This window comes from Capra hircus, chromosome 3 (assembly GCF_001704415.2).
Source record: "Capra hircus breed San Clemente chromosome 3, ASM170441v1, whole genome shotgun sequence".
NCBI lineage: Eukaryota > Metazoa > Chordata > Mammalia > Artiodactyla > Bovidae > Capra > Capra hircus.
In genome coordinates, this window is record NC_030810.1 from 110,464,501 (window position 1) to 110,491,820 (window position 27,320).

The following is a 27,320-nucleotide window of genomic DNA, read 5'->3' on the forward strand; positions in this document are numbered from 1 at the left end:
AAACAGCCCATCACAGTGAGTGGCTCACATATCACACACAGAGCAGCAGTCGGGAAAAACAAAGAAAAGCTTTACTGAGAGAAAATACACAACAAATTCCAGAGTGCATGGTTTCAGCCCACTCCATCACCCTACCAGCAGTAAAGAACACAGACCACTCACAGTCACCACACATTCCCTGCCCCTGGAAGGAAGTGCAGCAGCTAACATCTGGTCTGAGAGCTGCTAGGAAAAGGGACAGGAGGAAGGAGTATCTGGGAATTCCATCCTTTCACTCTTCCCTTCCTTCCTGGCCTGTTCTAGTGGAATCTGACTGTCCCAGGATGCAGAATTCCTAGCTGGGGACAAAGAAATAGCAGCAAAAGCATTTAAGGGCAAGAATTCAACTGGGACTTTCCTATTTATTGACCACTGACACAATCCCAGCCGCCTTAATCAATCCTTAGATTAACTTGTCCTTCAATCCCAAGATATAGGAAGGTGGACAAGGTAGAAAGTCAAACCCAGGAGGTCTTTCCCTATACTCTTCCATTAGGAAGGGAGCTGGTGTGAAGCTGGATAGCTTAAAGAATCAAGCAGATAAAGGTCAGAGTGAGTGTGTCTTCTGTCACACACGGTACTAGGGGAAATGGTCTGCAGTGGCAGGACCCTTCCTGAAGTCATAATTCAGTCAACTTTTAAAGATAAGCCAGTCTCTGGCTAGAAGAGCCATCCTAGGAACCCTTACAAGACTTAAGGAGAGGTAGGATATCTGGGGCAAAAAGCTGAAAGGGAGTTCCTCAACCCTGCAACCATGGTGGGAAAGCACAGAAGGGCAGAATTCAGGATCCTTCCATTCCGGAGCCTCATAAAACCTAAAGAGTTAAGCCCCAGTCTCCAATGGCCATGCACAGAGGGTAGGCTGACCCCAGGTGACACCTCCACACCATTACTCTCACTCACTCTCTCCTGAAGTCCCTTTATTGCAGTCATAGAGAATATATAGGTATTTAAACTTTGACAATAATTTTAACGTGATACATCCAATTTTGAGTTGCTTTTTAATATATTTATAGATATAAAATTAGGCCTCTAACAGTGATAGGGACAGGGAGATTGCTGCCACCAAACAACTTTTTTTTTAAAGTAAGAGAAGAGGTAACATCCTTCCTATGCTTCCACTTCTGCCCCTCCTCCCACCTCCCCCCAACCTCCCTTACCAGACCTACTGAGGGGATGATGGGAAAAAGAAGAAAGTGAAGGATACATAATCAAGTGCAAAACACTGTGATAAGTTCAGAGAATGAATGGGGTGGAAAGGAAAGTGAAGAGTGTAGGATGGTTAGGGACTCTTATTAAAAAGACTTCCCAGAAAAACAGGATCCTGGGATGGGGTTGCTCGGGGGTTGGGGGGCAGGCGGGCGGAGAAAAAACAATGCAACTGTCATAGACTTTTAAAAAATAAAGAAAATAAAGTCAAAAACCTAAACCAAAGAGAGTGTGGCATTTCTGCCACCCCCAGTCTGGCCCCTCGGTACTGAACAGCCAGTTGTCCCCCCACCCGCCACCCAAGAAACAAGGGAGACCGAGGAAAAGGAAACCCCACTCCCTGCCCCAAACCAGTTAGCAGAACAGGCTCTCCCTTCCCCCGAAAAGGGCTGGGGAAAAGCCACTTCTGCTGAGTCCTATGCACCTCTCCATGGAGCCCCATTCCAGGGCTCAACTCCCACTCCTAGATACTCTCTGTAGGTTTGCTCCCCTCTGGCTTGTCCTCCTGGGATGTCTTTTTTTTTTTTTTTTTAAATCTAAAGCAAAAAAGTCCAAAGTGCGTTTCTGCTGACTGTTAGGGCCTGGCACAGGAAAGGGCTGCCCAGGCAGGATCGGGTTGGCAGCCCCAGCCCACCCCTCCTGGGTATGAGGCCTCAGGATGGCATGCACTGCACCCGGTCAGGACCCTCCTCCTCGTCCGATGTGTCTGAGGAGCTGGGAGACTCATCAGAGTCGGCGTCTGTGGCCCCAACCCCAGGTTCTCGCCAGCGCTGTAGGATGGGAAAGGCTTATTAGTAATTTCCTTGGAACAAGGTCAAGCCTGTTAGGCCTTAGCTACAATTTATATGCTCTAGCCCAGGGGTCAGCAGAATTTTTCTTAAAGGGCCAGATGGTAAATATTTTAGACTCATGGGCCATATCTCTGTCACAACTACTCAACTCTGCTTTCCTGTTGTAGCATGAAAGCAGCCAGATAATACATAAATGCATGGGGGTGGCTATATTCTAATGATACTTTATTTACAAAAAGCAGGCACTTGCCAAAACTGCCAGTTTGCTAAACCCTACCCCAAGGTCTCTTCTGGCATGAGAGAAAAAAACAGAAGACAGCCTGAGATTTATTATTTCTTCTCAACTCCTTCCCCGCCCTCATGTGTTCGCCTTTTTGAAGACACCCTGGCGCATGCATGGTGATGGAGAACACAGAACAGACACCATCTATTTCCACTAGTGGCTTGGCCAAGGCTACAGGAAGGCTCTGATGGGGATGGGGAATAATGGATAGGAAACCCAACCAACTTCACCTGATTCCTCCTAAAGCAATGAGGAAGTATGCACTGGGATGTTTCCCCCTCTTGAGAGGGTCACTGCCCTTGGGAGCTCACTTTCCACTTTCACCCTCTTGAGAGGGTCACTGCCCTCGGGAGCTCACTTTCCACTCCCGCTTACCCGGTGATGGCGTCTCTGTCTCAGGTGGTGCATGAGGAACCAGAGCATGTGGCTATCAAACAGGTCAGTGTGGTGCAAGCTATCTTCATCCCGTTCCCGCTTGTTCTTCTTAATCACCTGGAACCGAAGAGGATGAGGGGATTGGGCGAGGAATATAAACCCTAGACTTGATCAGAAAAGGCTGGTGTTCCAGCCCAGTAAAATCTTCTCTTAGAAGCTTATTAAACTGGAGTGAGCTAGATGAGATTAAGAAAGGATGCTCCAGGTTCATCCACTGAGAAGGTGGATGATTTTTCCTAACGATGTCCCCTACCCCACTCTACCATTAACGAGAGGCACTTAAAAGCTGTGCCATGGACCCCTGGACTGGGACTACTCCTAGAGAGGCAATGACAGGAATGTGGGGGATGGTGTTAGAGCAGCGCCTCTAAAAACTGCACAGCAAGTTATCCTTCCGGTAACAATGAAAACTCCTAATAGTATTTTGATAAGCAGAAAGAAGAAATCCTTGGTCAGTTACTTACATCCTTTAACCCTGTAAGTTCAGTGGAAGTTTCAGCTGTGGGTGCCCAGATTTTGACATCATGGTCTAGGCCACTGGTTGCCAGCACAGGCAGGTGAGGGTGGGGCTCAAGACAGTTTACCTGGTCAGGAGAAGAGGAAAACATAGGCTTAGGGGTACGTGGGAAGTCTAAAAATCACTACATATTTTGTACCAATAACTGTCCTTGATAAAAGTTAAGGTAGCTGCTGGGAGGACATGCCCACCCATCATGAGCCTAGGCCAAAGGGCCCTGGACACAGACTGGATATAAGATCAGGTCTATCTCTCATTTCCCATGTTTAGGTAGGGGTGGCCTCATCCCCAGACATAGCTCCAGGGGTGGGCGGGTGACTGGCCAAGCGTATGCTGCCTTCACAAAAAAGCAATGAGGTCCAGATGACCTCATTCTCTCCAGATTCCAAAGCTTCAACTCGCCCAAGGCTGGAAAAAAACATCCCAGTGGCTTTTACCAAGTGGCAAATAAATTTTTTAAAATGAAGAAAACAGCAGCAGCTGCTGAGCCCCTAGAGAAGGCTCAGAGAACAATTACATTCACTTGGCACTGTTTACTAGAACTGGAAGAAGGCATGGGCTGGGAAGAGGCTGAGCCTGAACACTGGTGGGGTAGTGGAGACACTTGTCTGCTTGAGACCCCTGCACACCCGAGGAGACGGCACCCTGCTGCCTGCCATGAAAGCCTAACAGGCTCAGCTGCAGGACAGCAGAGTACAGCAAGGCAGTTTCCTGGGGCACCAACCGCCTCAAGCTCAGCCACCCTCCGGACACTATTCACTGGGCAGGAGGAAGAAATTTCAGAAGCTGAGATGAAGGCCTTCTGGTTTAGGCAGCCTCCTATCCAAAGCCACCCATGCCCCCTGCTGTCTGACTTGGAAACATCAGCCTTCCTCGGCAGAGCAGGGTAGCTACTGTCCCCACCGGAAGAGCTGGTCCTAGTCTAGTTGCTAAAGAATTTTTGGGCTTTTAGTCAGACGAGGAATAGACAGCAAAAGAAAGAAGGTGTGGTCCCGTCCACTCCTCATTTCACCCCACCCCACCCTGTCTTGCATCTGCCATACAGTCCAAGAAAACCACCTTGGCAAACAGCCTCTCAGCTCTCTATGGACCAGCCTCTGCCTCACCTGCACATGCAGAGTGGCTGGCGGGAAGCCAAGGTCAGCATGGAAAACTGACATACACAATTCTAATTCTGAGAATAGACTGACGCTAAGTCTGAGTGTAAAAGTAAAGCAGAAACCACATTTCCCTCTCTCCTTTTATTCCACATATCAGCTCATTGCAAAGTTTATATCTGAGCTCCTTTAGGAAGTGTGGAAGAAGCTCCACCACCTGGAGCAGAGAAGGCATAAACAGAAAAACTCCGTTGCCAGAAATATTATCAAGATATGTGATAACACATACAAACCTGAACTCATTCATCCATCTCCAGATAAGCCCTGGATACTCTTCTAAAACTCTGACCTAGCTTTGCTTGACAAGTCAGTAAAATAAAAAAGCACAGGAGGGAAATTCCTTGGAACTTGAGACTTATGGACAAAGTCAGTGACAAGAGAACAAGACAGTAAGTTACACATAGTACCTGAGTTGGAGCTTGCAGAGGGAGCCGCCAGAGAGCTTCTGGGCCAGAAGACCTGGTCGTTTCACCTGACCTATCTGAAGGTCAGGGCTTATCCTGTCAATAATGCCTGAGCAGAGAAAAGAGCTCTGGCCTTAGATGACTGAGTTAGGGGATGCAGAGGATGGGATAAAGGAGCAAAGTGCTTTTGGGAAACTAAGGATTGTCCTGTGACAACCCTTGGCCCTGAGTGGAAACAATAAAAGGCCTAGATTTTGAGCCAAATACAAAATCAAGAGACTTGGGCAAGGTGGATGAGAATTTCAAAGATCCCTATCTCCTTTATGATATATTCTGCATTCAGGCTGGTGCTGTGACCTCACTGCTGGGAGGTTAGCACAAAAAGTCAGAAGGAGCCACGTGAGGACCACACGGATCATTCAGCTTACACAGAGGCAAGAAAAAAGCAGGAATCTCACTGCAGGGTGCAGTCTTCATACCTCCCGTTCTAGTGCTTCACTCTTATGACCACTAAATTCAGGCCTGGGGCCCGCCCATCCAAAGCAAATGCCCTCCCCCTCTGAGCACCTGGATTAATCATCAAATCCTGACACTGGCTGAGCCAACAAGACTGGCCTGTGGAGTGATCTGGGCAAAAGACAAGTACTGGCCTGTGGGGAAGGCATTTAGCCCTGTATTTCTCTAGAACAGAATGCAAGACAATAGTTTATGATCAAGAAAAGATTCACTGGCTTCCTTTGACTTCCTTATGGCTACATGCCCACTACAGAATTCTCATTAAGACCCCAGTGTTTTGGGTCTGCTCCCTACACATGGAAGAGGACCTATGGAAGAGCAAGAGATGAGGCAGGCAACAGTGACACACCCCTGTAAGTTCTAGACTCTTCTCCGCTCATGTTCAAGCCATACAAGCCTTGGATCTATACTGGCTCCAGGTCCCCGACATTTAGTGGAACCAGAAAAGTCTGAAATAGCCTCGTACCACGATAAGAGACACACAAGAAGAAATGGGAACCCAACTGCAATGAACCATTCTAACTTTTAATACCACTCTCAATAAACCTCATCAAGGGATGGCTGGGTTCTCTTACAGCTCCTCAGCCATTCCTGAGATGCTCTTAACCAGACTATCTTGGGTAGTCAGGACAATGCAGCTGCCCCAACTGCCTCTTTCTTATTGTCTGTAGTCTGAAAACCTTATCATAGAAAGCTACTGAATACTGAATCTTTCCTGACTCTAGGTCTCAAAGGAGGAAAAAAAATTATGGTTAGCTAGATATATCTTAGGAGGTGACCACCTTTCACTCTCAACTCAAGATCCTCAGGCTTCCTTTTTTGTCTTATCTCTATGGAGGTTGTAGAACTCAAAGGACAGGCAGATATGATACGATAATGGGTTGTATAGCAGTAAAAAAAAAAAAAGGTGGTTGGGCAGGGGGCGCATATTTTCTCCTATATATATCATGTGTGTTTGTATCAGTGTACAGACTATATGTCCTGATTTTCTCAACTGTCAGAAAAAAAAATTCTCCTAGCTTCTATCTGCTAATCCAGGATGTCATCAAGATTACTACTAAGCTACTTACTACACTGTGTAGGATGGTGTGCCCTTAACTCTAATGCTTTTGTTCTGGGAAAAGTCTACACATAAAGATATCTCAGTCGGGCCAGAGATTCTTCCCTAAAATCCCTCTCTCTTCTTAATAAACCATGCTGTAGAGTTACAGAAGACAGGAAAAGGAAAATAATTTCATTAAAACCTCAGCATCCCCATCCCATAGTATATAAAGACTGTACTGTCTTTTTATTTAGCTGGCTAGACCTCTAAGACATGGTATTATGTTGTCAAAGTAAGAATTCTGTGGCCCTGCTGAAACCTACCTTAATGACTGGAGAGAGTAGGGAGTCAGCCAGCCCAGCAAACCATACTCACCACGCCTCCCTTGTCCCCCTCCATGAACTGAATGATCTGGCAGGATGATTTCTCCCAGAGGAAGATGTGCCCACAGTCACTACCGCTCACCACAAACTCACTCTTGGGGCCATAGAAATTGACGCCTTTTACTGTAATGATAAATGAGGGAATAAACCGCATGAGAGCTGGCATTAGGCCTAAATATTTACCTCACAGGAAATTTATTTACAAATCTAAATCAGCTAAGAGCCAAGAATTTCTTTCACTTTCACAAAACAAATCAAGGGATTATGCATGTAAAATAGATAGACAGAATAAGAATCATACCAAGTCCCAGAGACGATTTATAGTCTCCCAAAGAGGTCCACGGAGCTGAGCGGTTTACAGTCCTCAGCAACAGCCTCTATGGAGCAGCCACCAGCCTTACCAATGCCTCACCTGTCCCAGCCTGAATGGCCACAGCTTATCCACTCTAAAGCAGCACCGTCCTATGCCCTACAGTTATCCTTGGTATCTGTGATTCACTGGTACCCTGTCCATGCTTCCTGGGTCATTAGATGACCTAGGACAGGTGGAAGTTTACGCTACAACTGCCTGAAGCACCTGAGGTGTGCTTGCTACCAAGACTGAACAACAGGACTCCACCCTCTGAAATTAGTAAGAAGATCCAGGAGTCCCAACTGCTATGTCTAGTTCCGTATCAATCATAAAACTGAAACACTTCCTTCTGTATGCCCACGGACCAAGATTAAATATAGCATTTCCCCTCTCTTCTCACAGTTCAAGAGAAAAAGGAAAACTAACTGCTCTCTCCCAGTCAACATTATAACAGACATCTGTTATGAGCACTAATAACAACCAAGAGCAGTGATTCCAACTTGTCTGTACAAGAATCAAACAGGTAGCTTTTTAAAACTCCTAATCAAGTTGTACCCTATACCAATTAAGTCAGAATGGATGGGTGTGGGAGCCGGCTTCAGGTGACTTCATCGTATAGCAAAGTTTGGGAACCACAGACAGAACAAAAAGCGCCAACCATCACTGCAAACCTGGGTGAGGTGCTATTGCCATTCCTCCTCTTCTATCTCATGCAAAAAAATTACTTCTTCCTCTTCCTTAAAAGTACAAGCTCACCCCCTATTTTAGGCAATTAGTCTTAGTACCACTAACTAAGGAGGGCTCTCCCAAACTCCCTAGTAAGTCTTTTAATCTTGAAGTTACCTAAAATCATGTTTTCATATATATATAATATATATATATTTTACATATAAAAAATAAAAAATATAGTCAGTCTAGTTTCCTTACACCCAGACCAAGTCTAACGTCACTGCTGTGGTGAGAAATGCTCCCGAGCCCTCTCTCCTCTAGCACAGGAGGGCCAATGAAAACTCCAGCCCACTTAGGCTTGTCCCTTGGTGATGGGTAGCCTACTCCTTTAGGTAGTTCTTATTTGCACAACCTAAAAGAGATACTGTGGTTCTTCAAATCAACAGGCTTGGGGTACAGAAACCTAGAAAGACAGCCTCACCTGTGGCGTTATTTCTGTGGCCCTTATATCTCTTAATATACTGGGCCCCATCACTGTGAGAGGAGTTGAAGAGGTAAATGTCTTCATCATTGTAACTGGCCAGGAGCTCTGCCAAGAACAAGCACACAGCAGTGAAGGCAAAGGCTGAAAAAAGCTAGGACTAGGAGTTGGGGGTTGGGGTGGGGCTTCTTGCCAGTAGTGCCCCCTCCTAACACCCAGGTATAGTGCCCATCTTACTCAGTTGGAACAGCAAGCAATTCAGGTGTCTAGGGTAGACTAGGAACACGCTGCCAACTCAGGGGTAGCAGAATGCTCAGGAAGATCATACCCATTACTTCAGGAATGAGCCAAAGGCGTAAGAACCTGCTCAAGCAAGTGGCCTGGCCTTCAGGACAGGCCCTGCCAAGGATCAGCTGTGGCATTCTGCAAGTGCCTGCCATCTCCAAGGGTCGTCTGCTGTGTCCCCCCACTGTGTGCTCACCATCAGCGACGACTCCCCACGGCTCCACTTGGAGCCACAGCACAGTGGTGAGCACGGGAGGGCACATGCCTCACTGGCTCAGCAGCTCCCTAGACAGAGGGGGCATGCCAGCCTAGGAGCTGGGCCCTGCTCACGTACCTGTGCCGTCGTGGCTGTACACAAGACAGGTGATGTTTGCTTTGGACTCACTGTTCACCTGCAATAAGGAGCAGATACTGACTGATGCCCCACCCCCCCATTTATTATACCACCTTCAGGAAACAGGTTTTCTTAAAACTCCCCTATATCTTCTCCCAGAGTCTGAGAGAGAGAGACAGAGAAAGGCAGAGAGACAGATAGACAGGAGTACAACTGATGAAACTTGACCAAACTGGGGGAGAGGGCTTTCTACTGGCTGTCTTCTGTATGCTAGCCATTTCATATGCACATTATCTTGTTAGGCTTTACCATTGCGGTACAAGGCAGTTATCTGTATCTCTTTTTGTTGGTAAGAATATTGACGCTAAAGGAGGTAAGGTGACAAAACTGCTCCACGGTAGAGCCAGAAGTCAAATCCAGGTGTCTTTTGACTCCAAAGTCCAAGCTCTTCCCACTATGTCAATAAGTCTGGTGGCAGGCTTGGGGTTGAGTCAGGGAAGCCTGGAGCCACTGGCCCTTCATGAATCTTACCAGGTGATGAGGGCAGAATTTCTTGAGGACTCCATTGTTTTCATTCTCATCAATCTTCCTCTGGTCATAAATCCTACAGAAGAAGCAATGAAAATGTCAAAACTTACAAACAACCCTTGAAGAGCTGAAGTTCAATGTAGTGACTAGAACAGCAGTCAGCTGGATGTCAGAACAGATAAAAGACATTTCCCAATTCAGCTTCTGGCTCAGGCTTTTCCTCAAAAATCTTCTCCTACCCCTCTTCCAAACAAAACTCTTTTATCCAGGTACTTCTCATTTCAAGTAGTAATCCTAAATTACATTATTTTGAAGTGGCTTATCTCCTCTCTCAGCTTTTATATCACTTACCATTTATCTACACTGAAATAACATTACAGATCCTTTTCTATGTATGCTGCCTCCCCAATACGGTTTATTACTCATGGGCAGAGACCATGCTTTTTGTAAGTCAGGGGGTCCTCAGTCCCAATCCCTTCCTGAAATTTTATTTGGCTAGTTCTCCCCACAACTATTACAAGCTACCACCTATATCTCAAGACTCCCTCTATTCTTCCATCTTTCCCATCAAGCACCAAACCACCTTCACCTTCCCTCATCTTTCCAATCCAAACTTTAATCATCCGTGCAACCACTGACACAAAGATTAGGTGCCAAGCATCATACCAGGTGCTAGAAATACAGTGAAGAACAAGCCACATCTAGCCACTGCCCTCGCACATCCGTGCCCTCCAATCGCAGGCGTCTCATCCCTCCAAGGACCCTGTCTGCCTGACTAGCCCTCTTGCTCACCACTGTCTGCCCATCTTCTAAAGCCCTTCCACTGACCTTTCCTACTCTTGCTTTTTCTGTCCCCCCACCACCCCATTATGCCATCAGTTAAATTATGGAAAAGAGCAATCTGCTCTCAACATTTTCATTCTCTCACCCCCTATTCATTTCTCAATCCATTCTAATCTAGCTTTGGCTTTCACTTCACTATTGAAACTACTCTGGCTAAAGTCATCAGTAACCTAACCACCAATGCCAACAAGATACTTTTTTTGGGTCTTTCTCTCTTCTTGACATTATTCATTACTCCTTCCCTGAAATACTTTCCTTCCTTGATATCCAACCACAAGCACATGGGCTTGTGTTCATCCCTTAAATGCTAATGTTGTTCAAAGGTCTAGTCTTAAGTTCTCCTCTGACTCTATGCAAGGAAATTTTAAAACCTAGAGTTCAAGTATATGTGAATGCCCAGAAATTGTGCTTACATGTATTCTTCCAAGGAGACGGGATCATAGTTCTCATACTCTCAAAGAGGCCAGAGACTCAAAAGGGAGGAAGAATTCTGCACTATACTTTCTTCTGGGGATCAAATCCCATTACCAACATTTTAACTGCCACCTATATGTAGATACATGTGTCTGAGATCTGTGTCTCCAGCCCACACTTGTTCTGAGTGAGCTCTACATTTATAGCCACATGCCAAATGAGTGTTGCAATGGAATGCCCAAAACAAAATCATTCTCCTTAAATTAAGATCATTCAAGATTTACCCTTTCCCCCAAATCTTTGTTAATGGCACCATCCTAAATTCAAACCAAAAATCAGGTCCTTTCTTCTCCTATGTCTTTCCTGTCAACAATCTGACTTCCTGGGTGTATTTCTTCACTATATCTGCTTTCTCCACTCTTATTCATTTTTTGCCTACATTATTTGTAGTAACCTTCTAACTGATTTCCTTGCTCATACTGTCACCAGAATTACGTCTAACATGAAAAATGTAATGTAAATTCCATAATTAAATCTCTTCAGTGATTTTGTACTTTCTAGTACAAACTACTCAATATGGCTGCCCACCACTTCCCAAAGATCCTATACATTACACACACACACACACACACAGAGCTATGCTTTCTTGAATATACCATGTCTCATCTTGTTATCCTAATACAACTGTTCCCTTTACCTGAAATATTTCCCATTTGTCTTTAATTTTCTTTTGTGAGAAAGAACAGCAAAGTTAATGGTTTCCACCATATTGAAGGAGTCTGAACTGAGTTCAGAAACTATGCTACTTACTAGATGAGTAACATTGGGTAAGTTACTTAATATTTTTAATCTTATGTATCTGTTTCTTCAGAATCCTCCTTGAAGGCAGAAACAGTATCTAGTCAACTGTGTATCTAGCACACAACAAATGCTCAGTAAATGCTAGGTGAATAAACAAATGAATCAATATGTTTGTATTCTCCACAATTCATTAACAAATATCCTGCATAAACAGACTATCCAGGAAATGTTTTTTAAATGAACCAATACAAAAAGAAGACAAATAGGAGACTGCTGTACTACCAATTACTACTCTTCAGCAAATATAGCTGCTAACAATCAGATTTGTTTCCCCTCTAAATCTAAATCAACAGCTTTCAAATATCACTAGGTCATTATTATGTTCCCAAGTCATCAAATTAGTAAAAAATATTTTAACTAAGTATTTAATATTTTGGTGTATGGAACATTCTGTGTTCCTCAATATCTAAAGCTCTTTGCCCTTCTTTTATCTTCCTCTTTCTTCCATAAGCATTTATTAAGAACCTACTATATTCTAGATATGATGCTTGAGACGAGGGGTTGGCAAATTTTTTCTTAAACGGCAAGGCAGTAATTATTTTAAGCTGGCAGGGCCATCCAGTCTCTATTACAGTAACAAATGGCTATGGCTATGTTCCAGTAAAACTTTATTTACAAAAACACTGTAGACTGCTAACCCCTGTGCTAGAAAGTGGTGATACAAAAATACAAAAAATTCTCTTACTATCTGAGCATAGGACAGAAGCTTGTCATTCAAAAAAATTTTTTTTGATTTATACTACTTTATTAAGCAGTTCTATGTATACAACAAAACAGAGAGCTGTATAGATATTTTCACACACTCCCTGCCCTCACACATGTACAGCCTCTCCCATTATCTAAATCACTCACCAAAATGGTAGTTTTCTTAAAAACCTACACTGACATACAATAATCACTCAAAATCTACAGAGTTTACTCTACATTCTACAGCTTTGGATAAATGTATAATGACATATATCCATCATTAACATCATAGAGTATTTCCACTGCTGTAAAAAATCCACTGCCTATTCCTCTCTCTTGGCCCACCCCACCCCTGGCTATCACTGATCTTATTTCCACAGTTTTGCCTTTTCCAGAATGTCATACTGTTGGAACATATAGTATGGAGTCCTTACATACTGGCTTTTTTTCCCACTCAGTAATATGCATTTAAGATTCCTCCATGTCTTTTCATGATGTGATAGCTCATTTCTTTCCAGTGGTGAATAATGTTTCATTGTCTAGATAAACCACCATTTCACATACTGAAGAACATGCTGGTTGCTTCCAAAGTTTGGGAATTATGAATAAAGCTATAGACGTCCATGTATAGGTTTCTGTATAAACATACGTTTTCAACTTCTTTAGGTAAATACCAAGGAGCTTAACTGCTGGATCACAGGGTGCCAGTTTTGGAGACACTGTCAAACTGTCTTCCAAAGCAGCTGTTATCATTTTGCACTGTATGCATTTTCCTGATGGTCATCTTTCCATTCAGTTATCTGAATATCTTCTTAAATGAGGTGTCTGTTAAGGTCTTTAGCCCGTTTTTGATTGACTTTTTTTTCGCTGTTGAGATTTAAGAGTTATTTGTATATTTTGGATAACAGTCCTTCATCAGATGCGCCTTTTGCAAGTATTTTCTCTCAGTCTGTGGCTTATCTTCCAATTCTCTTGAAAGATACTGTCACAGAGCAGAAGCTTTTAATTTTAATGTCATCTAACCTATCAATTTTTTCTTTCATGGATGTCTTTATAATGCAAGGTCTTCTAGGTTTTCTCCTATGTTATCTTTTACGAGTTTCACAGCTTTGGGTTTTACTTTCAGATGTATTATCCATTTTGAGTTAACTTCTGTGAAGGGTGTAAGGTCTATGTCTAGATTCGGTTTTTACACGTCGATGTCCAGTTATTTCAGCACCATGTATTGCAGAGACTATCATTTCTCCATTTTTTGCCTTTGCATCTTTGTCGAAGATGGCTCAACAATATTTACGGGGGTCTATTTCTGGGCTCTCTATTCTGTCCCTTTGATCTATTTGTCTCTTTCACCAATATAATGCTGTCTCAATTACTGTAGCTTTATAGTAAGTCTTCAAGTTGGGTAGTATCAGGCCTCCAACTTTGTTCTTCTCCCTCAGTATGGTGATGATCTTTAGTCTCACCTCACAAACTTTAGGATCAGCTTGTTGATATACATAAAATATCTTGCTAGAATTTTGACTGGAACTGCGCTGAATCAACAACTCAAGTTGAGAAGTGACATCTCCACATTATTGAGTCTTCCTGTGCCCGACACTTTAAATCAAATGAAGAATAGCGTGGGCACTGTCTCAACACCCTTACTGCATGTCTCTGCACAGGCCTCCAGGCCCTCACTGACTTTAAGCGCCTCTTCCCTCCTCACCTCCTCTTCCTGCCATGCGCCTTTAACCTAGTGTTCTCTCAGTATCACTGATAACAACAGGGAAGCAAAGGGACTATTTATTGACTCTGTTTTATAAATCTGGGCCTATACCAAATCCTTTAGCAATAAATTTACATGTCAACCAATCACACTGCCAAATCTATCACCACAAGACTCATTTATCTGATGTAGTCTCCTTTCCTTCACTCCTGTAAATTCTTACACCAACTCAGAGCAGGATTTAGTAGCAGAGACTCAAATCGCTATCACCCTTCACTTGCCTACCTTTTTTCTTTCTCCCTACCTATCCCCGCTTTTTGATCATATTCCAAAAAGCATGGCTCTCTAAGGTTTCCCTTAAATGTTCCTTCACAATCCTAATAAATTCAGTATTTACGATGCAAAAGCCTTGAGGATAAGTAAGCGATTTCTCTGTACTCCCTTAGAGGTTTTCCTTCAGACTAGTGAAAGCTAATAGTGTTATGATATAAAATATTCAGCAAAAAGATTTTCAGATTCATACTGTAAGGTGAGCCTAAAGTTCCGTCCAAGAAAGAATCAGAAAGGAGGAATTCCAATATACTCAATGAACTGAAGAGGTGCCAGAGAAATTGAGGATGATGAGAGACGAGCTAGGGTGTTGGAAGGGCCATCTGCTCATAGGTGATCAGTTCAGTCACTCAGTCGTATCTGGCTCTTTGCAACCCCATGGACAGCAGCTCGCCAGGCTTCCCCGTCCATCACCAATTGTACCTCAAAATTTACACGTGCTTCTGTCAAGTAAACAGCCTATGACATGCTGAGAATTTGGCACCCAAAAAGGGATAAAGAACACAGGCTGATAAGAGTCAGAAGATCTGAGTATTTCTCCTTGTGTCGAAACACTGAAACAAATTTCCAGCCCCATTTTAACCCTCATAAAGCATCAGCTTTGGATAAAGGCATTATCAATTGCAGTTATCAATACAGACAATGCCTCCATTTTCCTCCAAACATCAAGGTCCTTGTGGCTGAATTATCTGAATTCACAGACTTTTCAACGAATCCAGAGCTCAAGCAGAAAATCCAAATTAGAAATTTCAGTAAATGCTTTTATTGGAGGAAGTAGCACATGAAAGTTCCAATAACTAAACCCTTTTTTTGATCAACAGTTTCTTATCTTTAAAAAAAAATCTACTGCTACATATTTGCTATTGGTCAACAGAGGAAAGGAATTTAGAAGGCAATGAAGACAGGGGAAGAAGAGAGTAACAGGGTTCCCCAATTCTCTTGCAGGGCTCGTCAATAAATTAAGATCGTTTCTCAGGGATTTCTAAAGATTTAGTCCATCCCTGTGATTATTAATAAAATTAATTACAGAATACACTTATAAAAATGGAGAAGGCAATGGCAAACCACTCCAGTACTCTTGCCTGGAAAATCCCATGGACGGAGGAGCCTGGTAGGTTGTAGTCCATGGGGTCGCAAAGAGTTGGACACGACTGAGCAACTTCACTTTCACTTTTCATTGTTATGCACTGGAGAAGGAAATGGCAACCCACTCCAGTGTTCTTGCCTGGAGAATCCCAGGGATGGCGGAGCTTGGTGGGCTGCTGTCTATGGGGTCACAGAGTCGGACACGACTGAAGTGACTTAGCAGCAGCAGTAGTTATAAAAAATACCCTCTCATTTAAAAAGGAAGATCATGTATTTCACCACTATCAGAAAAACATAAAGTCATTCATTTTCCTATAAACCTCTCCTTCCTCCCTTTCAAACTGGTGATCCCTTGGCAACTAAAAAATATGCTTGAGACAGACCAACTGGGTAGGGACGGGATATAACTGTGATAAAGGGTCAAGGAAACTAACTGCAGTCACATGTAGTCATGGACTGAATCCATAAACTGTTTCCCTTAGGATATGCCTCAACAGACAATGTTACAAGAAATGTTCAAAACAAAAATATCACTAAGGGTAAAGAAAAGTGGTTCAGGAGACTAGGAGCCAAAAACTCTAAGTTCACAATGAGAATTTCCAAGTCAAATATATCATTTCTGAATCTGAAACCAGTATTCAAAATTACTAGTGCATGTTAACTTACATATGAAAAATGGTGGAAAGTATTTACTAACTAGAGCACTTGCTAGTAAACCTGGGTTTACGCTAATTACTAGGTGGAGACCTCGATCAATTCATCAAACTTCCTTAAACCTGATAATATCCCCAACATGTCAAGCCATCCCTCAGGGAATGTTAATTAGGGAACAGAATACATCACAGAAGTTTAAACTCTTTGGAAGATGGCAAAAAATCAAAGATGGTGGTTAATGGATTTCTAGGCAATTCATACCTTTCCAAAAGGGACAGCTGGTAGTACACAATGCATCGCAATCTCAAACTCTCAAAGACACAAAACAGCCACAGACTCACCTTACAAACTGGTCTCGTCCACCCACTGCAAATTGGTGGGTGTTGGCAGGATTCACATAGATTGTATACAGCCCCACCTTCTTCTCCTTTTCTTTTGTCACCACCAGTTTCCTTAAAAAGTAGAAAAGTACAAATGTTATATTCTCCCAAAGATTCAGACAGTCATGGCAAGTGAAAACAGAGAGTAATGCAGACACAGCTAGTAAGAACCCAAACAGATTTTCATTTGGAGAGAAAGAAAAAAGTGGTTTTGTTTGTACATTGCAACAAGAAAGGAAAAATATAACCCACTGTCTTATACATTTACTAAGTGCTACTTTGGAAATGGAATAAAACATGTAGTACTTTTATGGTGTTCCTCAAGAAGTATAAAATTAAAGGTGTATGAAAGTATATCACTCCCCAGAGTCTCAGCCTGAGTCCAATATGATGATAACCAACCATTCAAGAGACAATACCCACATTTTCCCACCTTTTACTTACAAATATATCTTTCCAATCATCTGGGAGCAGGGAGTGAAAGGAGGATGAATCACAGGAACAGTGGACAGAAAAGACTTTAAGGTCAGAATCTACCTCCCAGATTTCAGAAAAGTATCACTTAAAACACAGTTTTAAAATGCACAAAGAAAAATGGCAAGCAACAGTTAATCCAAAGGGAAACAATATTAGTGTTCCCTTATTTGAAGAAAACTAGGAGAGGAGATTCCTATGAAGACAGCTATTTATAAGGCTGAAAATAATTTCTGAATTATTCTTCTGGTTGTACTACAAAAACAGGTGATTCATGGGACCACCAAGGAAACCTTATAAAATTTCCATAATTTGTCCCACCTTAAGGGTGGCCCTATGGCTACTCTTCCCAGATTGAAGTGTCCAACCTGTCAAATATGACATCATAAGGATTAGTAAATTTATAGAAGACAGGAAAGGAAGGGTTGGACTTGTTTTTTTTTTTTTAGTGCCAGATAATATATTATCTGGGTGTACCATAGGTTATCCATTCACCTACTGAACTACATCTTGGCTGCTTGCAAGTTTTGACAATTATGAATAAGAGTTTTCATTTTTAATTCTAAGCTTTTGTTCATTTCTGGTGCTTAGAGAAAGAACTATAATTATGACAAGTTTCTTCGTGAATGGTGTTAGCATCCTCTCTACATGGTCAAAGTCATTCCAACCTAAACTGTTCTAGGCAAAGAGGAGAAATTTTATTAATATTTAATTTTAAAATCTCTGTAGTTTTCCACTAAAAGAATAGTGTATAGAGGTCATTAAAAATAAATGTTATTAGGGAAAACATAAATACACATGTACCCAACCCTCAAAAACACAAGGCAGACACAAATAAAGAGTTTCAGGAACAAAATTAGCAATGGAGAAGAGGCAGCTCTGAGTTTTAGATAAGGAAGAGGAAGAGGAGTAGATACTGCTCTTTTCCAGAGTACTGTCTCATCTCCTAAGCAATCTGGATTTTTTCACAGGGAGAGGGTCAGACAAACATAAAGTTTACCATGCAGAAGCAAAATGAGGAAACCGAGGTGAAAGATTATGAAGTTATTACGACAGCTCCACTGTCATCTAATCCTGACAAAGAACTCAATCTTTCCATGCCTCCATATATTCACCTAAAACAAACAATTCTCTCTCCCAATATATAAATACACAGAGTACCCTGAACTCTCCAGGGAAAATGCAGAGGTATAAATATGATTAATAATGGTAGCAGGGGGAAAAAAAAAAGGTGTGACACCAGAGCAAGGTAGCAGACAAAATCATATGAAACAAATTTACCAAATTTTGCCTTAAAACTTGCAATTTTAGTGAGCAGGTATGCTCTAAGAAAAAGGGAAATTATGGATCAAACCAAAGGATTCTTTTGAAGAATATCTCAAACCAGCTTCCACTGGCTAAAGGAATACCCCCCACCCCCAGCTCTAAATCTCTTTTCCTATGACATTAGCCATTTTCACCAGCTTCTAGAGAGTCAGCTATTATGAATACAAAAAGGAAATATTCCTCTAAATTAATGTCATACAAAAATGCCTAGCATATAAGCAGATGTTAAGGCACCAGCTTAAGATATTCTAGCCATGACCTTCACATTCAGTCCTCCGACCTCATTCCAGCCTTTCACTAATTCAACCCCTAAAGCAAAAACTTTTTGAAGACCCACTGTCTCTTATTTTCCCAGCTCAGAATCTGGACCCCCCTCCTACTATAAGTTCCTCCTATGTTCCCCCGTTTAATTTCTATCCCATCTATTACTGCTTGCATCTGGATTCACTGGTCAACTCTCAGTCAGATTTTTCTGCCTATAACATCTCATCACACATTCCATTATCTGCCAAAGTCATGTGCTCTGCCCATTACTTGAACCAGATTCCCAATTTCTTGTGGGTTAATAGTAGTTTTCCTCTGAACCTGATTCAGAGGATCTCGTTCTGCTTCACAACTCTGTACCAGAGCAGACCAAACAAACTTCTATCATTTTTTCCATCTTTGCCCTTCCCACTCCTCTCTGGAAAACCTGCTAATGTTCCATTATTACCACAGAACCACAGAATTTTAGAACTGAAAATAACAAACATCATTCAATTTAAGAGCTTAAATGATTTCTCAAAGGTAGATAACTACATGCTAGGACTGAAGGTAGCGCCTTTATCACCCAAGCCTATTCCCTTTCCAGTAGAAGTCCACTCATTCTCTCTCAACCTTCATCCTCTTGAAGTTTTACATAAATAACCAACATATCCTTTCCACAAGCCGAAAACATTTCCATCCTTTAACCAGTTATTTTAAATTCTTCCACTTTGTAGACAACTTTTTCTATACTAATCTCTCTAAAAGCCTGATAATAATCAGCCTTAAGATTATATCACCTAATTAACATATATTTTACTTGTCTGCTTTGTAAAGATCAGTGATACCCCTTACTCAATATTGGTATTCACTTATAAGATTTAAGATAATTTTTAAGGGGGGAAAAGATCTGTAAAGTTGAATACTCTGTGGTCCCATAGTAAACTTCCAGTATGGCATATTAAATATATATATATAATTTTTAAAACAAACAATATCGTAAATAATCTAGATAATCTATCAATTAGGTCATCATTAAACAAACTGTGGTACACCAATGTTATGATATATATGACATGGTTAAAGATGAGGTAGGCCTTTTTGGTCTGACGTAGAAATATCTCCAAAATGCATTATAATGTGAAAAAGGCAAATTGCAAGAACATAACATACACGCAAGTTTATATATACATACAATTATCCCACACTGGAGAGAAAAGTGTATATGTATATAGTAAAGATACGTAAATGTACACAAAAAGGACTGGAAAGGCACTGAAAAATTTTAACAACAGTTATCAACAGCCAGGAAAGTGGGGGGCGGGGGAGGTATGCATGAGGTAGCATTTATATTCTGCCCACGTGCTTCACTACTGCATCCGTACATGTTTTATTACAAGCACAATGAAAATTGAAAAAGTCAACTAATTAGTAGCTACAATTTAGCCAGGTATAACCACAGTGCCAGGCTTCCCTGGTGGCTCAGTGGTAAAGAATTCGCCGGACAGTGCGGAGACACAGGTCTGACCCCTGATCCAGGAAGAGCCGACATGCCACAGAGAACTAAGCCTGTGCACCACCACTACTGAGCCTATGCTCTTGAGTCCAGGAACCAAACTACCGGGCCCTCGGACACAACTACTGAAGCCCACGTGCAGCAGCGCCCGCGGCCCACAGCAAGAAAGCTACCACACACAGAAGCCTGCACACGCAACCAGAGAGCAGCGCCCACTCACTGCAACTAGAGGAAAACCAGTGCAGCAACAAAGATACAGTGCAGTCAAAAAAGAAAAACCACCGCGCTGCCACACACTATGCTGAGGCACCAAGCACACTTATCAGAGAGAGTGAGACTGATTATACCCACAGTGAGGCCGAAGAACCTGACGTGCAGAAAGGTCATATGGGGCACTACTAGTAACGCCCAAGTTAACATCTGACCTAGGGCTGCCTGGATACAAACAAGATGCTATGCTCTTTCTATGGTATCACACAGATAAAAGCAGATATAATTTACCCATGAGTCTCAGATTCATGTAAAAATGAGCTATGATATGATGAGTTCTACTACAACTACCAATATTTTTAAGAATCACCATTTAATTTTTATGTTTCTATACATAACTGAAGTGAAAATCACACATGAGCATATCTCTAAGCTGCCAGTAACGTGCTTCTTGTGGGGAAGCTCAGCGGCACCCAAATGAACTAGAAGATCATCCTGTTTTTACAGCTCACAATATAATAAGATAACTGAACTCTGCTTTAGAAATGAAGCTAAGTTGAATAGTACTTTATTGCTGAGAAACAGATAAACAACAAAGTAGTAAGGAATTTCCCTAAACTAATCCATTTCTTATTATAAACACAAAGGAACTATTCTTTGTGCTTAGTTGAGAATTATCTAGGACATGTGCAATATCTTCAAAACCTAGGACATCTGCAATACTTTCAAGGTCAAGAAATTCAAATTGTGTAAAAATACTCTTGCTACACTTACGAAGCGGGTCGGTCTTGTCTGAGGTCAATGGTGAAGACCACCGCGTCCTCACCGGCAGACAGGAACGTACAGGGAGAGTCTGGTTCTAGGGCCAACTGAAGGAGAAGACAGAAAGGAAGCGGTTTCTGAAACATTAACATTAAAGGCTGTCTAGTTCATTCCTTTATATTTATGAAGGGCTGCATTTAAAATGGCTCAGCAAGACAAATAGCTAGCTTTTTTTGTTGTAAAATCCCAGGAAAGAAGGTAATTTAATAAGCCCATTCTCTCTTGTGCGTGAATTACTTACAGCTTGTTTATTCTATACAAGTCAAAAGCACAGGTGATTTGCTACTTTAACTAAGTCTCCAGGGGATCTGAACAGTGACACCAAAGGAAAACACTGCCATTAGGGCTCATTCTCAAAATCAATTCCACACCCTCACTCAGGTGGGGAGAGAAATGGCACCCAAGTTTCATTTTCTATAGCTTAGTTCTAAAAGTTAGTTATCTAACTAATAGTCTTAAGAATCAAAGAAATAGGTAATTTTCACATTTCTTGAGTCATCTGGGCAAGAAAAGCTATATATTTTATATACATTCAGGTCCACCTATATATTTGTGGAGGGTTTATAAAAAGAGAGGATCATCTTTTCATGGAATGGAAGAAAACAGTGCCTACTCTGAGACTAGGCAGTTCTTGGCTCCTCACTGCCTGCCACCATGACTATTTGGCCTATATTCCCAGCTCTAAATAGGGCTTCCAGAAATAGTGCTGTTTATGCACTGAGTGTTGTGAACAGGAAAGTTGGAGCTCTCACATATGAGAAGCCAACAGCTAGCACCTTTGAACTGTTAAAATGTTCAAAATACAGTAAGAGCAAATTTTAAATGCTTGGGAGGCAAAGGGGGCCTCAGGATCTCCAAACCAACCATGGCTCAGCTTAGGAGTTAAGAATAATCAGGTGAATGCTGCATGTGCAAGATTCTGAGAAGTTTTGGGAGACTGCTTTTTCTCCAATCTTATCTACAAGTCTTAGGACTGAAAGAAGTGATGCAGGTGTCCATAACAAAGGGGACACAATGGACAGAAATACTGCAGGGCCTTGGCTGAGATCCATGGAAGAGCTAAAATGTACAACCTTTGGGACAAGGGCTTACTTACCTTGTGGGATGCTCCCTTGTGCTGGGCCACACGCTTTGTATTCTTGCAGCACTGTGTAGCAGACAACTCTGCTACCCGAACCTGTCCATCACGGGCACACATGGCCAGGGTGGAATCACCACTGTTAGGAAGGAACTTGGCCTGGATGTTAATTAAAAAAAAAAACAGGACAAGAGAAATTGAAGGAGTGAATCTGAGAGGTAAAAACGTGATGACAACCCCAAATCATCCCCTTTTGCTATACAACAGCTGGAAACTTAGACCTCCTGCTCTCGTACAGCTGGCTCAAGTCCAATTTCTTCCGAGGGTGAAAGGAGAAGAGAAAGAATTTCTAATATGAGAGCATTTCTGTTGATTCTGGAAGGTTGAACTGGTTTAGGATAAGTACTCAGGTGAACTAGGACTAACCCAGTAAGAAAGAAAGGTAAGGGAAAAACAGAGAAGAATCTTCCTTGATTCAAGAAGTCAACAAAAATTTGCTACAAAGATAAAGGAAACCAGAGGGGATACTGGGGAAGGAAAGAGAACATGCTTAGGGATAAATGTCTAGTACTAGATGATGGACGGGCTGATAAGTAAAACTTCTAGAGAATAAAAATGTTAACTTTATCTATCAATGGTTTATTAAGTACCAGGCACGGTTCTAACTGCTTAGCTTCTATTGTTATTTAATCTTCATAACTCTGTACGTTATCAGGCCTAAATTAAAGGCAAATCAACTGAAAGACAGAAGTTAAATAAACTTGCCCATAATCACACAGCTAATTAAGGGTTTGGGCCAAGATTTAAACTCAGTAGTCTGGTTCAAGAGCCTCTGTTCTTATATTATATGCCTCCGAGCACAGCATTAGTGCCTTCCTGATGATTTCCAAACACCCTTCCTATATAACGAGGCTGCTAACAGTTTCTGTGCTCAAGGAAACAAAAGATTACCCCGGGTCTTTCAGTGTATTTAACTCTTCTAAGTCATTAAGGGAGCCAAGGTATGACCAACTCCTGATATCTAATTCCTACCACAACTCACTATCACTCTTCCTTCAGCAGCAGCTCAGGCCTAGCTCATGCCTGACTTTCTCAATTGCCAGTCTGTCCCCTGGCCTCACCTGGAAGACATTGCTCTTGTGGCCGCTCTCAAAGTCCAGCACTGGCTGCCGCCGCACCCAGTCCCAGACCACCACTTTCAGGTCGTCGCTGCCACTGGCCAGCCAGGTGCCGCGCTGGTTAAAGTGCAGAGTATTGACACAGCCAGTATGGCCTTCAAGCCCATGCTGCAGGCGGAAACGCTGCACAAAGACTCTTGCCCCACAAGCCTCATACACAAAGCGGGCACTTGAACCCAGCTCCCGCTCCCGAAGGGCAGGAAGGGCTTGCCAGCGAGGTCGGGGCAGGGCTGATGTCTCTGAGGACACCCAGTCTTCCAGGGCCCGCTCATCGTCTGATGAGTCCTGGTCACGATTGGCCCGCTTGCGCTGCACACGACGACGAGGATGCTCCTCCTCCTCTTCCTCCTCCTCCTCCGAGCGGTCGTGGACTTGGCTCTCATCGTTGACCGAGTAATGGCCGGTGTCCTCCATGCTGTCAGAGTCCTTGTCTTCACCTGAGCTCTCTGTATCTGTGCCTCGACTCTCTGTGCTGGTGCGGTTGGGGCCACCATCGTCCCCGGTCAAGCTCAAGCTCAGGTCTGAAGCCTCCACTTCAATGCCTGAGGATGTCTCCCTCCCCTCCTCAGCACCAGACATCTCCTCTGGACTGCTAGACAGGCTTCCTGCATGTTAGTAAGGAATGGGTAGGTGAGGGGGCAAAATAAGGAAATAAGATAGTGACCACAAGGATTTCCTCTCCATAGTCTAAAAAAATCATCACATCATGAGACCCATAAACCAAAACTGGTCAAAAATGTTTTCATTACAAATGCTTATAAACAGTACCTTCTAGAGGGAATCCAGAAAAGATTAAAGCCAGAGATATACACAAAGAACTGCAGGGCACACAAATGAGAACCGTAGGACAACCAAAGATTATAATAAATTCTCAAGAAGCAAAGCACTGGCAGATTTTATTAAAGTAGGCCTGAGCCTAACTACCTTAGGCTCTGTTTTGCTGGATGGGCATCCATTAGTTATAGCAATTAAACTGAATATAAGGAAAAAGAACAGCCATCCCCAGCATGAGTTGGCTCGAAAAGAGAAGTTTATCACATTCTAGGTCTGCCATAGTGGTAGTTATACAATAACTGGGTCACTTTGAGCAATATAATTCCTAACGGTCAGATACGAATTCTCCTATCTAACAGCCAAACTCTATACCAGTGAACGAATTAGATACCAGATACGAATTCTCCTATCTAACAGCCAAAACACTCAGGCAATGTTCTGGAGCCCACAGGGCTACAACTTTCAAACTAAGGTCAAGGTGTAAAGAAAGGAGGGGGCAAATGAGAATTTTAAACACTGCTTATGCCCTCCTTTCCTCAGATGACAAATTTTATCCTGCCAGAAGTAGAGGCTATGACGAAAGGCTGACCAGCTATGTGTGACCCTGGGATAGCTATTCAATCCCAGTACCACACTGATGGTCTAAGGGTTCAAAGCGGGAGTGTCTTCTTGCTTAGTCATCTGGGTAAGAGCAGTAATTTCTGAAGCTCTTTGAAGCAATGATATCTCTTCTCAATGAACTCTTAGACAAAGTCTATTAAGGAAAACAGATAAACACATATGTTTTTGGTTCAAGTAGTGACGAAAGGCTGGAAGACACATAAACATCTGTTTTCAAAAAGCACTTCAACTAGAGTACAGAGTGAAAACGGCTAGGAACTGGAAGGAGGAAAAGTGCAGCAATTTGCTCCTAGGAACTACATTTGCTGAGGTTCCTGTGTGCAGTGAGAAAGATTAATACATGTGGTTTTTGAAATGAAATTGCGTTTGAGATTGAGAGTGGTGAGAAGGGATAAAATTTCACACCCATCACTTCTGGGGAGAAGAAAAATATAATACATCAAACCTCCTAGCACATATTGTTAAAATTATGATTAACAAACAAAGATGACTTTGGGGGCCTTAACACTTTAAGATAAGGGCCAGAGCATATCACAAGCTCAGTAAGAGGACCCTAACAGTCAATGACCAGATACAGCTCAGAGTTGGCAATTTTTTTTCTATAAAAGGCCCGATAATAAAAATTTTAGGCTTCACGGGCACAAGTACTCAACTCCATGTTGTAGCACAAAAGCAACCATAAATACTATGTAAATAAATGGGGCTTGACTGAATTCCAATAAACTACAAAAATAGCAGCCTGCAGGCCATAATTTGCAATCCCTGATCTAGCTAATGGCCAAACTCCAATTTTATATCTCAACCCCCTCTAGAATCCTGTGTCTTTCAACTAAGCCCAGTGAAAAATCTTAATCACTCTCCTTTACAGAAAATAAATGAGCAGCGGTGGTTAAGAAAATAACAAAAGGGGTAGAAAAATAGCATGTTGAAGATCTCCCCTTCCCTTACTCAACACTTCATTGCTCTACCAATTACATCAACTAGAATTTAGCCTATAATCCTAACCTACAAGGTGCTAAGGAATACTGGACTCTGTACTGCCCAACTGTAACTATTCTGAAGGACTTTCTCTAGCTTGGAAGTTGGCTCCAAGTTGATGCACTGGTCAATGACCTAGTGGTAGCTATATTCTATTAGAAATTGATATTCTGCCTTCAAATATGCCCTAATATGCTATGCTATGCTAAGTCACTTCAGTCGTGGCCCTAGACCCAATGATTTAATAGTTTTTCTTAAGAAAAGAAAAAGAAATGAAGAAAAAGGAACAAAGAAAAAAAGCTCTAATCCCAGCTATTTATAACCATCTCTTATCTAATCTATTGAACTATGATCTACCATGGAAAGAGACCTCTCCTTGTAACCGGGGAGGTCTTGCCTTCCCAACAACTACCTTGGTTCCACCACCAATTCGATCTTCTTTTCCTCTTTTATTAACAGCATCTCCTAGGTTTTGTCCACCCTTACAAACTTTCAGAATTCCAAACTACTTGACCTCTTAGAGGTACAACTCCATTACTGATCTTCTGAAAACAATCAAGATAAAAGTTGAAGGAACAAAAGTACCAGAAACAAAAAGGTGTTTCCTATGTACTTCCAACACTCGGACAGCACAGGAGGAGTTCACTCCCTCCCTTAAAGTCCAGGTCTCCATTCTCTTTGCAGTCGACAGCAAAGATAGCCTCGCCTTCATTCTGGCCCCTTACCATTGGCTAAGTCTGTTCTGCCATCTGTGCTGCTCCCTTTGCTGGACATCCTGGATGATATTTGCCGTAGCCAGCCTGGATTGAGGAGAGAAAGAAAATGAAAGACTCAGGAAACAATCTGGGAAAGATGATAAAAGGCACCAGGAGATTTAGCGATGTACAGCCTTTGTCATTTTTATAAAAATGATTTTTTGGTGTGTGCTCAACAGGGCTTCTCAGTTGCTGAAAATTATGTCAGATATTATCCCCTCATGTCTAAATTCCATAAAGGGACATATCTTTGGGAGGCCAACTGCCATCTCTTTACCTTAACAAGTAACTGGCAGTGATTTTTCAGATGGGAAGTGAAACTGAAATAAATCCTGGAACAGCAGGTCTATATCAAGTGACAGGTATTGCAAGCAAGCAGTCTTAATACAAAGAAAGTTAGCTTCAGCACTACCCTCTTAGGCAAAAATCTTGTTGTAAATATTCATCGTATGTATCCACAAAGTTTATACAACATTTGTCTTCACAACATGAAGAGGAGGGGCAGAATGAGTATCTTTTTACATACAAAACAGCCAAGATAGAAGAGACTGAGCTCTTGGTATAACACCTTGAGATTTATGGCCATTCAGATGCCTAGTTTCAAACTTACAGGCACAGATACAAACTAAGGATTATAAAAAACAGTCAAATTAGAACCCAGGAGCACCCTACCCCTAAAAAAGAACCTAAAAGTTTTTCTTTCCTTTACGACTAGTCATCAAATGCAAAGCTGGAGAAGAAAAGAGCAACATTTCCATTAAAACCATCTCAGTCCATTTCATAAAATGGCAAACACTATTTCACCTAGTTCCACCAACTTTCACCAGATTTGTCTGTTTAGCAAGGCCCTAACTAGGAACTGGGGTACCTAACTTTATTCCTTTTACATTCCTTTAATACAGTCATTATTTTTTCAGGGCTTCACTCCCACCTTAAGCAAATTCCAAAGAGCAAAGAATA

General features: G+C 42.2%; 1 protein-coding gene across 6 annotated transcripts in view; it reads right to left on the reverse strand.

The window, feature by feature from the left end:
• The window catches only part of DCAF8 (DDB1 and CUL4 associated factor 8), a 40,267-nt gene continuing 12,996 nt past the window's right edge, over positions 50-27,320 (reverse strand). For 5 of the 6 annotated variants that reach the window (XM_005677226.3, XM_013975927.2, XM_018046372.1 and 2 more), the window contains 12 exons: positions 26,331-26,405; positions 23,176-23,837; positions 22,073-22,213; positions 20,929-21,023; positions 16,347-16,457; positions 9,429-9,501; positions 8,898-8,955; positions 8,279-8,386; positions 6,769-6,899; positions 3,222-3,341; positions 2,698-2,814; positions 50-2,018 (listed from right to left, as the gene is read on the reverse strand). In XM_005677226.3, the coding sequence (XP_005677283.1) occupies positions 1,902-2,018; positions 2,698-2,814; positions 3,222-3,341; positions 6,769-6,899; positions 8,279-8,386; positions 8,898-8,955; positions 9,429-9,501; positions 16,347-16,457; positions 20,929-21,023; positions 22,073-22,213; positions 23,176-23,837; positions 26,331-26,379 (1,782 nt within the window). In that variant the 5' untranslated portion in view covers positions 26,380-26,405 and the 3' untranslated portion in view covers positions 50-1,901. The remainder of the gene's footprint in view (positions 2,019-2,697; positions 2,815-3,221; positions 3,342-6,768; positions 6,900-8,278; positions 8,387-8,897; positions 8,956-9,428; positions 9,502-16,346; positions 16,458-20,928; positions 21,024-22,072; positions 22,214-23,175; positions 23,838-26,330; positions 26,406-27,320) is intronic. The other variant, XR_001917883.1, reaches the window with a different exon arrangement.